Genomic DNA, 14,087 nt, shown 5'->3' with positions numbered 1-14,087 from the left:
TTTTCTGACTGGGAATACCCAGTCGTCTCAAAAGTCAATCTATTCCTTGTTTATCTGTAATGCTATTTTTGTCATATATAAAGCTATTTTTAATGGGTGCCCTATTCTTGTCTGTTGTTCTGGCTTTTTTCTTCTTAAACCAGTATCTCCCTAATAGCTGTACAATGCATCTGGTACCTGCTAGGGCAAGTGTCCCCACCATGTCTTCTTCAGAGTTGCCTTGGCTGTTTTTAGACATTTATTTTTCATGTAATTTTTTTTTTTTTTTTTGAGACAGAGTCTCACTCTGTCACCCAGGCTGGAGTGCAATGGCATGATCTCAGCTCACTGCAGCCTCCACCTCCTGGGTGTAAGTGATTCTCCCACCTTAGCGTCCTGAGTAGCTGGAATTGCAGGTGCATGCCACCATGTCTGGCTAATTTTTGTATCTTTGTAGAGACGCAGTTTCATCATGTTGGCCAGGCTGGTTTCAAACTCCTGACCTCAAGTGATTCACTCACCTTGGCCTCCCAGAGTGCTGGGATTGCAGGTGTGAACTACCATGCCTGGACTGTTTTTCATATAAATTTTAAAATCAGTTTTTCAGGTTTTTTGAAAAACTCTCTTGGTTTTTTCTTATTGGAATTACACTGAATTCATGTCTTTATAATAATGAAGTCTCTTGTCCATAAATATGGTATATCTCTCTATTCACACAGCCTTTTTTATGCCCTTTAATATTTTATGATATTCTCCATTTAGGTTTCTCCCATAATTATTAGAATTCATTACCAGGGTGTTTATAGTTTTTGTTTCTATTGAGAATGGGTTCTTTTTTCTGTTATATTTTCAAAGTGATTATTACTGATTTTTTCATGATAGTTTTTAAGCCAGCAACTTTACTGATCATTGTTATTAGTTTACATACATATATATGTATATAAATACATACATATGCCGAGAGAGAGAGAGAAAGAGAAAGAGGAAGATGGGGTCTTGTTATTGTCCAGGCTGGCCTCGAACTCCTGGGCTCAAATGATCCTTCTGCCTCAAATGATCCTTCTGCCTCAGCCTCCCAAGTAGCTGGAACTACAGGTGCACACCACCATACCCAGCTTAGTTTTAATATTTTGATTGTAGAACTTAACTGATTTTTCCGTTAAGATGGTGATAGTGCCAAAAAAAGAGTCATCCTTTTTATTATTGTACTTCTCAGAACCCTGTATCGTTACTTTGGCTGGGACAAATGTTGGCTAGAAAGAGTAATGATGGACATCTGTGTTTACTTCCTAACTTTGAGAAATGCTTCTAAATTTTTTAAATGAAATGATGTCTGCAATAGGTTTTTGGTAAATATTAATACCTATTATCAAATTAAGAAAGTTCCATTTTCTCTCCTTTCTCTTTGAAACAGTGTGTGTAAGAGCGATCAAAGGTTTGGTGTAAACTCATATATGAAATGAAAGAGCCAGTACATTTTGGGGAAGTTGGATTATTTACACTTCCACTTCAATGTATTTAATGAAGTTCCTCTTTTCAAGTTTTCTATGTCTTCAGGTCCATTTTGGTTCTTTCCTTGCTAGAAATTTTTCCTTGTTACTCATTATGGGCATATAATTATTCATAAATGTTTATGCTAAAAGTATGTTATCTTTTGCTTTAATGCAAGGTTTATATGTAAGCGGCTACCAGGTCAATCTTGCAAATTACATTGTTAACATCATCTATATACTTAGTATAGTATTTTTGCCTTGTTTTTCTCTTTTTTTTTTTTTTTTTTTAGATGAGGTCTCACTCTGTCGCCCAGGCTGGAGTGCAGTGACACGATCTCAGCTCACTGCAAGCTCTGCCTCCTGGGCTCATGCCATTCTCTTGCCTCAGCCTCCCAAGTAGCTGGGACTACAGGCGCCAGCCACCACACCCGGGTAATTTTTTTTGTTTTTTTTTTTTTTTGAGACGGAGTCTCACTCTGTCTCCCAGGCCGGAGTGCAGTGGCGCGATCTCGGCTCACTGCGAGCTCTGCCTCCCAGGTTAACGCCATTCTCCTGCCTCAGCCTCCTGAGTAGCTGGGACTACAAGGCACCCACCACCATGCCTGGCCAATTTTTTCTATTTTTTGGTAGAGACGGGGTTTCACCGTGTTAGCCAGGATGGTCTCGATCTCCTGATCTCATGATCTGCCCGCCTTGGCCTCCCAAAGTACTGGGATTACAGGCATGAGCCAGTGCGCCCAGCCTGAATTCTTCCTTTTAATCATAAGTAATGTTACCCTTTTGCCCTTATTTTGTCTGGTATTACAGTTGCTATACCTGGTCCTACTTTCTTTTGCACTGATTTACATTTTCCAAGTATTTTATTTTCAATATGTTTGCAGCATTATGTTTCAGTTGTTTCTCTATGTTTCAAATTTTTTGGTTTGGGATTTTCTTTTAATGGGTTAATTTAGCCCATTTATATTTATTATGGTAACTGGTTTATTTGCCACATTTCTATCATTTTGTTTTATTTACCATGCTTTTTCTTTTCATTTTTTCTCCTTTTTCTTTTTTTGTTGGATTAATAAACTTTTCCTCCTCTCCACCCATATTTCCCCCAATAGTTCTATTTTTATTCTTTCAATGATTGTCTTTTATTTGTTTATATGCACAGACACAAATTAATACTTGTCAACCAACTCTACATCAATACCAGCTTCTTCCCAAGTAATATTTTTAAAAACTTAGAAAGTCACTTCTATCCAAACTTCCCTTTCATTGTGGTTTTATTTCAGCATTGCTTTTATTCATCTCCCTGCTTTATTTTTTCAGGCCATATCTATTTAGTTTTACCAACACATTTTGAAATGTCCACCGCTTCTTCTTGTAAACATTCTTTTCTTCTTATTTTAATTTCTGTAAGTACATTTTTTGGTGAACATCTATAGATTGTACATTTGTTCCCTGTGTCTGAAATGTCCAGTTTCCTTTATAGTCAAGTGCTGGTTAGGCTGAGCCAGATTTCTATCTAGGCTGACAATAATTTTACACGAGTATTTTAAAATATATTACTCATTCGTGTACTTTTGATTCTTTAGGGATCATCTGATTTTCATTCTGAATTATTTTAAGATTTTCTTGTTAATGTTGATCATCTGCAGTTTCACCACAGTGTCTGGTATGTGTTAGTTTATACTTGAGTATCAGTGAACTTCTTCAGTTCTTCAGTTTCAGAAGCTCATGTTCTTTTTCAATTTTGGAAAATTACTAGCCATAGTTCTTCATATGTATGTCTTCCTCATTCTCTAGAGGATAGAGGTTTCTCACTTGCAGTCTATGGACCCCATCAAGAGACCTTTTCACTGGGGTGGTAGCGAGCTGCCTCCTTCCCCTTGATAAAGTCACTTTTCTTCAGCCATCACCTATAAGGTGTCTGACTACTCCTACAGGACAACCTGCTTGGTGCTCGGCACGTTGCCCTAGGGGTAGAGATGAGGGCAAAGTGAGGCTGACATATGCTACTTATAGTGAGGTGTTCAATGAGGAATCAGCGTCTGATCCCAAACACCTCATGTGTATATTCAGGATAAAATTACTAAAGATGAGTACAAAAACCCAGCAGTTCCTAAATGATGCAAGGTCACTTTCAACATATTTTTAGTTATCTTTCTATCTAATTTCTCAAATTAGAAAATAGATTTTTTTCATTGAAATTATTTTTCTTTCTCCTCTGACCTCCAAACCCACCACTGTGACCCTTTCTGGACAGATCACTTAGGTCAGCTGACAACTCCTTTCCACTTTTCTCCTGCCCAATTCTCAAATTTGCTCTAAATGTGCATGTTTTCGTTCCTTTTTTGCAACCTTATAGAAGAAGGTGAGCCTCATCGTTTCCAAGGTTGCATCTGCCACCTATGCCTTTGGTGCCATCCCCTCCCATAATCACCTTCTGTGTCTCTGCAGACTCTAGCTTCTTCTTTGGCTCCAAGTAATCCAGGTGCCTCCAAATGAAAGAATAACAATTTATTGCATCTGGATTCATTCAAATGTCATATTCATAGAATCCTTTCTAAGAACCTACCAAAGGCAAATTTCTATAAGCTAAAATTCCTCTTTTAAATACAAAGCTGTGGAAATTCAACATAGTCTCTCTGCCAATTTATAAAAACCCACAAGATGCTCAACGCCAGCTTCAAAAAGCCTTTCACATTCTTTTCCAGAGGAGTAAATCCGGTTGATTTTGGTGTTTTGAAAACTAGAAAGGGACTAAATTTTAAGAATAATTGTACTTGAAGCCATGAAGTAAGATTTTAAAAACATATTGTTAAATATGGAAGTGTTCACCAGTTTTCATTTTTAATGTCATTTCAATAACTGTACTTCTATAAGATAACTCAGAAAGGCAAGTACCACATGTTCTCACTTATAGATGGAAACTAAATGATGTGTACACATGGACGTAGTATGTGGAATGATAGCCACAGCAGGCTGGGAGGATCAGGGGGTGAGCGATGCGAAATCGCTTAATGGGTATAGTGCATGCCATTCGGGCAATGGTTACACTGAAAGACCAGAATTTGCCTCTATGTAATATATTCATGTAACAAAATGACACTTGTACCCCCTAAATCTATACATATTTTAAAACCGTACTGATAAATATGGAGATTTTCTTTTATATTAAATTGTTTTTCCAAATGTGACATTTGAAAAAAAAAATGGCTCCAAAAACATGTATTAGGTAATACTAGGAAATTTTTAAAGAAATATAAAAATCATGTTCAGTTTAGTCTTAGTGCTGAGTACATTTCTTAGATTTCAACTTTTTGAAAATTGGGAATTTTTGTATGGTGTGTAAGGTGAGTTGCCCATTCTTCAGCCACTTTCAGCCATTGATAATCCTCTGAACTGTTTCCTGAAAATAAAATAATAGGTTTTCTTATCATACTTATATTCATGCTTCCTGGTCTCTCATCTTATTTGTAAAATTTGGGCTTAATAAGAGCCTGAAAAAGCTTTAAATTGATGCATTGTTCATATTTTTCAGTAACTCTTTTTTTTTTTTGGATTTCACTGTTCATCCACGTTGGGTGCAGTGGCACGATCTTAGCTCACTGCAGCCTCTGCTCCTGGTTCAAGAAATTCTCCTGCTCAGCCTCCAGGTAGCTGGATTACAGCATCCACCATCATGCCCGGCTCATTTTGTATTTTTAGTAGAGGCAGGGTTTCACCATATTGGCCAGGCTGGTCTCAAACTCCTGACATTAGTTGATCCACCTGCCTCAGCTTCCCAAAGTGTTGGGATTACAGGCGTGAGCCACTGAGCCCGGCCTTCTCTTTTTTAAAAAATGACATTAATATTACATGAGCAATAACTATTAAGGTCATACATGTTTGACTGTTCATAGTCTATAAATTCAATTAAAAATGAATATGGGGTAAACTTTGGAAAATTACTGACTTCTATTTATTTTTATTTAAAAAGGAGCACAACTTAAAACTCACCTGCTTTGTAGCAGCTCAATACCATAGGAAAAATGATACTCCTGCCTTAGCAATCAAGTCACCTTAATTGTATGTTTTGTAACACCAATTGTGATGGTTAGTACCGAGTCTCAACTTGATTGGATTAAAGGATTCAAAGTATTGATCCTGGGTGTGTCTGTGAGGGTGTTGCCAAAGGAGATTAAGATTTGAATCAGTGGGCTGGGGAAGGCAGACCCACTCTTAACCCCAGTGGGCACAATCTAATCAGCTGCCAGCGAATATAAAGCAGGCAGAAGAACATGAAAAGGCGAGACTGGCTTAGCCTCCCAGCCTACGTCTTTCTCTGTGCTGGATGCTTCCTGCCCTGGAATATCAGACTCCAAGTTCTTCAGTTTTGAGACTTGGACTGGCTCTCCTTGCTCCTCAGCTTGCAGACGGCCTATTGTGGGACCTTGTGATTGTGTAAGTTAATACTTAAAAAACTCCCCTTTATATATATCTATATATATCTATATATCTATAGATATAGAGAGAGTTTTGAACAGTATATATATATATATATAGAGAGAGAGAGAGAGAGTTTTGAACTTTGAGAGATCTCACAGTTGACTGGTGTATTAGTCTGTGTTTACTTCCTGACTTTGAGAAATGCTTCTAAATTTTTTAAATGAAATGATGTCTGCTATAGGTTATATATATATCATATATATATCTTTTATATATAAAAGATATATATATAAGATATATATATAAAAGATATATATATAAGATATATATATAAAAGATATATATATAAGATATATATATAAAAGATATATATATATATATCTTATTAGTTCTATCCTTAATAAGATATATATACAAGATCTATATCTTATTAGTTCTGTCCCTCTAGGGAACCCTGACTAATACAGATTTTAGTACCAGGAGTGGTTCTAAAGGAACAGAATATTAAGAGTGGAGTTCTTGATCGCTTTTCGCCCCCACAAGATATCACACTGGTCCATTACGCTGATGACATTATGCTGATTGGATCCAGTGAGCAAGAAGTGGCAAACACACTGGACTTATTGGTGAGACATTTGTGTGCCAGAGGATGGGAAATAAATCCAACTAAAATTCAGGGACCTTCTACCTCAGTAAAATTTTTAGGGGTCCTGTGGTGTGGGGCCTGTCAAGATACTCTTTCTAAGGTGAAGGATAAGTTGCTGCATTTGGCCCGACCTGCAACCAAGAAAGGCACAATGCCTAGTGGGCCTATTTGGATTTCGGAGGCAACACATTCCTCATTCGGGTGTGTTACTTCAGCCCATTTATCGAGTGACCCAAAAGGCTGCCAGTTTTTAGCAGGGTCCAGAACATGAGAAGGCTATGCCACAGGTCCAGGCTGCTGTGAAAGCTGCTCTGCCACTTGGGCCATATGACTCAGCAGATCCAATGGTGCTTGAGGTGTCAGTGGCAGATAGGGATGCTGTTTGCAGCCTTTGGCAGGACCTTATAGGTGAATCATAGTGGAGGCCTCCAGGATTTTGGAGCAAGGCCCTGCCATCTTCTGGAGATAACTACTCTCCTTTTGAGAGACAACTCTTGGCCTGTTACTGGGCTTTGGTGGAAACTGAAAGTTTGACTGTGGGTCATCAAGTCACCATGTGACCTGAACTGCCTATCATGAACTGGGTGCTTTCTGACCCATCTAGCCATAAAGTGGGTCGTGCGCAGCAGCATTCCATCATGAAATGGATGTGGTATATACGTGATCAGGATCGAGCAGGTCCTGAAGGCACATGTAAGTTACATGAGGAAGTGGTTCAAATGCCCGTGGTCTCCCCTCCTGCCACCCTACCTTCTCTTCCCCAGCCTGCACCAGTGGTCTCATGGGGAGTTCCCTATGATCGGTTGACATAGGAAGGGAAGACTAGGGCCTGGTTCACAGATGGTTCTGTATGATGTGCCGGCACCACCCAAAAGTGGACAGCTGCAGCACTACAGCCCCTTTCCAGGACATCCCTGAAGGACAGCAGTGAAGGGAAATCTTCCCAGTGGGCAGAACTTTGAGTAGTGCATCTGGTTGTGCACTTCGCATGGAAGGAGAAATGGCCAGATGTGCAATTATACACTGATTCAATGGTTTGGCTGAATGGTCAGGGACTTGGAAGAAGCATGATTGGAAAATTGGTGACACATTTGGGGAACAGATATGTGGATGGACCTCTCTGAGTGGTCAAAAAATGTGAAGATATTTGTATCCCATGTGAGTGCTCACCAACCGGTGACCTCAGCAGAGAAGGAGTTTAATAATCAAGTGGATAGGATGACCCGTTCTGAGGACACTACTCAGTCTCTTTCCCCAGCCACCCCTGTCATTGTCCAATAGTCCCATGAAAAAAGTGGCCATGGTGGCAGGGATGGAGGTTACACATTGGCTCAGCAACATGGACTTCCACTCACCAAGGCTATTCTGGCCACAGCCACTGCTGAGAGCCCACTTTGCCAGCAGCAGAGACCAACACTGAGCCCTCGATATGGCACCATCCTTGCGGTGATCAGCCAGCTACCTGGTGGCAGTTGGATTATATTGGATCTCTTCCATCATGGAAAGGGCAGAGGTTTGTCCTCACTGGAATAGACACTTAGTCTGGATATGGGTTTGCCTATCCTGCATGCAATGTTTCTGCCAAGACCACCACCTGTAGACTCATGGAATGCCTTATCCACCATCATGGTATTCCACACAGCATTGCCTCTGACCAAGACACTCCCTTTATGGCTAAAGAAGTGTGGCAGTGAGTGGGCTCATGCTCATGGAATTCACTGGTCTTACCATGTTCCCCATCATCCTGAAGCAGCTGGATTGATAGAACGGTGGAATGTTCTTTTAAAGTCACAATTACAATGCCAACTAGGTGACAATACTTTGCAGGGCCGGGCAGAGTTCTCTAGAAGGCCATGTATGCTCTGAATCAGCGTCCAATTGGTACTGTTTCTCCATAGCCAGGATTCATGGGTCCAGGAATCAGGGGTGGAAGGGAAGTGGCACCACTCGCATCACCCAGTGATCCACTAGCAAATTTTTGCTTCCTGTTCTGCGAAATTACGTTCTGCTGGCCTAGAGTCTTAGTTCCAGAGGGAGAAACACTGCCACCAGGAGACACAACAACAATTCCATTAAATTGAAAGTTAAGGTTGCCACCTGGACACTTTGGGCTCCTCCTACATTTAAGTCAACAGAAGAGAGTTACAGTGTTGGCTGGGGTGATTGACCCAGACTATCAAGATGAAATCACTTGGCCAGGCACAGTGGCTCACACCTGTAATCCCAGCACTTTGGGAGGCCAAGGGGGGTGGATCATGAGGTCAGGAGAGTGAGACCATCCTGGCTAACACGATGAAACCTGTCTCTACTAAGATTAGCTGGGCATGGTGGTGGGCACCTGTAATCCCAGCTACTCGGGAGGCTGAGGCAGGAGAATGGCGTGAACCCAGGAGGCAGAGCTTGTAGTGAGCCGAGATCACGCCACTGCACTCCAGCCTGGGCAACAGAGTGAAACTCCGTCTCAAAAAAAAAAAAAAGATGAAATCAGTCTACTACACCACAGAGGTAAGGAAGAATATGCATGGAATACAGGAGATCCATTAGGGCATCTCTCAGTATTACCATGCCCTGTGATTAAGGTCAGTGGGAAACTACAACAGCCCAATCCAGGCAGGACTACAGACAGCCCAGACCTCTCAGGAATGAAGGTTTGGCTCACTCCACCAGGAAAAAAGCCATGACCCGCTGAGGTGCTTGCTGAAGGCAAAGGGAATACAAAATGGGTAGTTCAAGAAGGTAGTCATCAATACCAGCTATGACCACGTGACCAGCTTCAGAAACGGGGACTGTAATTGTCATGAGTATTTTCTCCTTTTTTTTTTTTCTAAAAACATACTTGTGCATGTATACACTTTATTTTATTTTATTTTCCTCTATCATTTTACATAAGATTTATTGACTTCATATCAGCATTTAAGTATTGTTAACTTTATGTAATAGTATTTGGGTTGGGGATTGGTGTGTTTCCAGTTGTACGAAGGATAGTTGTATTAGGCGTAATTATGACCTTATTATCTTTATTTGAAGATTATGTGTGATCTCAGGAGATGTGCATGGGTTCAAGGGGTGGACTTGTGATGGTTAATACTGAGTGTCAACTTGATTGGATTAAAGGATACAAAGTATTGGTCCTGGGTGTGTCTGTGAGGGTGTTGCCAAAGGAGATTATCCCTGGAGTTAGTGGGCTGGGGAAGGCAGACCCACCCTTAACTGGGTGGGCACCATCTAATCAGTGGCCAGCGAATATAATGCAGGCAGAAAAATGTGAAAAGGCTCCCAGCCTACATCCTTTTGTCATGCTGAGCGCTTCCTGCCCTCGAACACTGGACTCCAAGTTCTTCAGTTTTGGGACTTGGACTGGCTCTCTTTGCTCCTTAAGCTTGCAGACGGCCTACTGTGGGACCTTGTGATCATGTAAGTTAATACTTAATAAACTCCCCTTCATATATATATCCTACTAGTTATGTCCCTCTAGGAAACCCTGACTAATACACCAATCAACTGTGAGATCTCTCAAAGTCAACTTCCAAGTCTTTTGTATACATCTTTAATTGAACTAATGAGAGTGAATGAAATTCTGAAAGCAAAGTCAGTGTCTTATGTCCAGTGTCTTATGTCCTAAGAAGAAAACTGCTGTGATGGGACCTAAATATTTAATATAGAAAGATACATATTTATATATAATATATATTTAATATTACACACACACACATAAGCATTTGGATATATTTCTGTGACACTGTTCAAAACTCTTTTACTTTTCATTGAAGTCATAAGTAAATATTTATATATTTACATATTCAGAAAAGAGGGTAGTTAGATATCTAACTGGCAAACTAAAATATAACAAAGACAGAAAACAAGTTATTTGGTATCTGAGTACTGTTCAATGTGTTAATGGAAATGTATACTTCAGAGCAATCTTATCTCAGCCTTTTGGTAAAATGTGTCTCAATCTGGGTTGAACTGAAATTTCTCATCTCCAAGTCTAGAAATAATGCAAAGGGTAAGAAGTTTGCTCTTCTTAGCAGTGTCACATTATAACATGGTTAAAAACTAGTAAATGATCAAGTTGAGGTCATTTTATTGTCATTTAATGACTGATCTTGGAAACACTCACTTTCACAAGGATCTCCAAGGTCACAGATGGTTTGCCTGAAATGGATCAGGCTTAAAAGGTGCTTCTGTGTTCTTCCTTCCTTTCCTTCCTTCATGCAGGAAAAATGTAGACAATTATCCGAGGTCAAAATAGCAAACTGGGGCCAGGCATGGTGGCTCACGCCTGTAATCCCAGCACTTTGGGAGGCCGAGGCGGGTGGATCACGAGGTCAGGAGTTCGAGACCAGCCTGGCCAAGATAGTGAAATCCCGACTCTACCAAAAATACAAAAATTAGCCAGACACAATGGTGGGCACCTGTAATCCTACGTACTTGGGAGGCTGAGGCAGGAGAACTGCCTGAAGCCAGGGGGTGGTGGTTGCAGTGAGCCTAGACCGCACCATTGTGCTCTAGCCTGGGTGACAGAGCAAGAGTCCGTCTCAAAAAAAAAAGAAAAGAAAGAAAAGCAAACTGGGCAGGCAGCCAGACCACGCATATGGAGCTGTACCAAAGTGTTCCCCAGCCTAACTTGACTGACCAATAAATTCCATAAATATCTCTAAGCGTTTTCTCATACTCAAGGTCAGATTTCAAAATGTGTGGCAGGTCAAACCTCACATGCTCAGAAAATGAAACTTTGTCTTATATAACAAATAGTGGTAGATTAAAAAAAAAAAACTTGCCAATTCAAGGGAGCAATTCATCAGATGTAAAAAGTCTGTCAAATAAATGTTCAGTCAATTTAAGTGCAGATTCATTATCGGGGTACTTCTCTCTTAAGCCACTTCCCTTTCTCTCTGCTCCCTGCCCCTCTCCTCCCATGAAACCCTTGCCTACAGTGAGTAGGACTTCCGAATTCCGAATTACCTATCTTTTTCTGTTTGTTCTGCTTCCTACTGCCCTTTAAGCATTTCCTTGAAATCAGCATTTCAAACTTTGGGGCTGAGCAGCTGAAAAGTGTTTCAAATGATCACATTGTGCCATCTGGTGGAAATACAGCCTTTTCCAGGCAGAGGCAAGTAAGAGAATTCCTCTGGCTCTTACATTTTTCGTTCTCTTTCTATTTTTGGCTTAACCACAAGGAGAGTCGGATAAATTTTACAAAACCAAAAGCCAGCTGAGGCCAACCTCCCTCCTTTCAGTTCTATCAGTTCAGTATTTTTTCCAAAAGAAATCTTTCCATTTGCCCTGTGATCTTTCTAAATAATAATTTAAAAAGACCAAACTTATATTCTGTCTCATGAACATGTGGAAAATGCATGTGTTGTCCTTAAATCTTTCTTTTTTTCCTAAATAAATTGGTGTTTTAACTAAAAAACAAGCCTGCCACACAGCTGCTTGAGAGGCCAAGGCAGAAGGATCTCTTGAGCCCAGGAGTTTGATTTTGCAATGTGCCACAATCACAACTGTGAAGAGCCACTCCACTCTAGCCTGGGCGACACAACGAAAATAATTTTGTATAGTTACTCATAAACGGCATTTTCTTCTGAAATAGTATGCCAGAGTACTTAACTATGCCATCGGAAACTGCTGCATGGGATTAGGACTGCCTAATGTTTTTATCGGCTTTTAGAGGATACTAATCTCATAGGCTTTCATTGATACAAAGTTTATTTCTTACTTCACATTATTTCTGGATTTACCAATGAATAATGCACAATATGTTACCATTTGAGAATGACTTGAAGACTTATATATCTTACTAGTTATATTTCCCATGCTAAGTTGAGGGATTGCTGGAGTGGCTTTTTTTAATACTTTTTTTTTCTTCTTCTTCTTTTCCTCATCTCAGATTAGAATCCCCCACTCGGAGTCTAAGCATGGATGCCCCAAGGGGTGTGCATATTCAAGCTCACGCTGGGAAAATTGAGGCGCTTTCTCAAATGGATATTCTTTTTCATAGTAGTGATGGAATGGTGAGTTCACAGATCGGCCTCCTACTGTATGTCCTGATGATATTCCTGAGTATCATGTCTGTAAAGCTATCAGTATTAAATTTCTAGTAGTTTGTAGGAAAACATTATGAAGGTCATAGAGTAACAAATGTACAAGGAAAGCGAAAGACAATTTAGCATTGAAAGAAGGGCCAAGAAAGTCTAAAATTATTCTGTATTAGATCCAGACAGCTTTCTTTAACTGGCATTTATGCTATCAAGTGACTTACTGACTTGTTATTTTCAAGTTGGAAAAAACACTACAGACGTTCACAGTGTACAGAGAATGTCCATTTTGCCATTTCCTAGGGATCCAGCTTCTCTGGGATGGCTGTCACTAGGAGTCACCCACCAACAACTGCTGTCACCTTTCACTGCCCAGAGTGCTGCGCTTAAGCTGCATTTCCAGTTTAAATGAAAATGAAAGATGAAAAATAAGAGTGTTTTTTCAAAGTCAACTACAATAAAGATAAAACCTGGGACTTCAAGTCTAGAAATACAGTTGTCCCCCTTTGTTGACAGGGGATATGTTCCAAGACCCCTAGTGGAAGCCTAAAACCACAGAGAGTACAGAACCCTGTACACACTATTTGTTTTCCTGTGTATACATACCCACACTAAAGTTTAACTTATAAATAAGGCTCAGTGAGAGATTAAGAACAATAACTCACAATAAAATGAAGTGATTATAACAATACGCTAGCATCAATGCTCTTGTGCTTTGGAGCCATTATTAAGTAAAATTAACGGTGACTTGAACACAAGCACCACAATAACTTAACAGTGGATCTCACCGTGGAGACGGCTCCTCAGTGACTCACAGGCTGGGAGCGTAGACAGCTGGAGATGCTGGACACAGGGATGATTCATGTCCTGGCCTGGACAGCTCGAGATTCCATCACGCTAGTCAGAAAGGTGTGCCGTTTAAAATGTATAACTTATCTCTGGAATTTTCCATTTAATATTATCCAGACGAAGGTTGACAGCAGATAACTAAAATCAAAACTAAAACCAAGGAAAGTGAAACAGCAGACAGCAGGGGAGGAGCTACTAAAACCTCACTGACACAAGCCAAAGTCACAATGAGGCTTAGAGCACACACTGCTCAATACTGATATCAGAACGCTGTTCATTAGAAAAAAAAAAAGGAAAAATCTCGATTTCAGTCAACCAGAAAATCAGACATTTTAGGGATGTTCCTAAATGGTCTAGAAGAAAACCAAGGATTTGGTTTATAAGCTCAATTCCAATTGTATGATGCCATATTTATAGATTTGTACAAACAACTGATCTCATCTTCTTGGCCTAACCCCAGATATTTTCATATGTATGAATGTGCTCAAAATAAGCCCGTGCTGCAAGAATTGTCTTGTACATAGCTCTGTCTTACCAAGAGTGAGTGCCGTGAGTGACGTGGGTTGTGTTCACTCGTGCCACCATTGCCTGGCTGTCATGCCAGACCCTGTGGAATCCAATAGGGATGGCACCATGTCCAAAAGGCTGAAGAAGAGACCCAGAGCC

The 14,087-nt window shown here is 40.2% G+C and overlaps 1 protein-coding gene across 3 annotated transcripts in view; it reads left to right on the top strand.

The window, feature by feature from the left end:
- The window catches only part of SGCG (sarcoglycan gamma), a 150,526-nt gene that overhangs the window by 133,603 nt on the left and 2,836 nt on the right, over positions 1 to 14,087 (top strand). For all 3 annotated transcript variants that reach the window (XM_030813245.1, XM_030813246.1, XM_030813247.1), the window contains one exon: positions 12,425 to 12,548. In XM_030813245.1, the coding sequence (XP_030669105.1) occupies positions 12,425 to 12,548 (124 nt within the window). The remainder of the gene's footprint in view (positions 1 to 12,424; positions 12,549 to 14,087) is intronic.

Source organism: Nomascus leucogenys, chromosome 5 (genome assembly GCF_006542625.1).
Source record: "Nomascus leucogenys isolate Asia chromosome 5, Asia_NLE_v1, whole genome shotgun sequence".
In the NCBI taxonomy this organism is placed as follows: Eukaryota; Metazoa; Chordata; class Mammalia; order Primates; family Hylobatidae; genus Nomascus; species Nomascus leucogenys.
The sequence above is the reverse complement of the archived record's forward strand: the minus strand, read 5'-3'. Positions and strand labels throughout refer to the sequence as shown.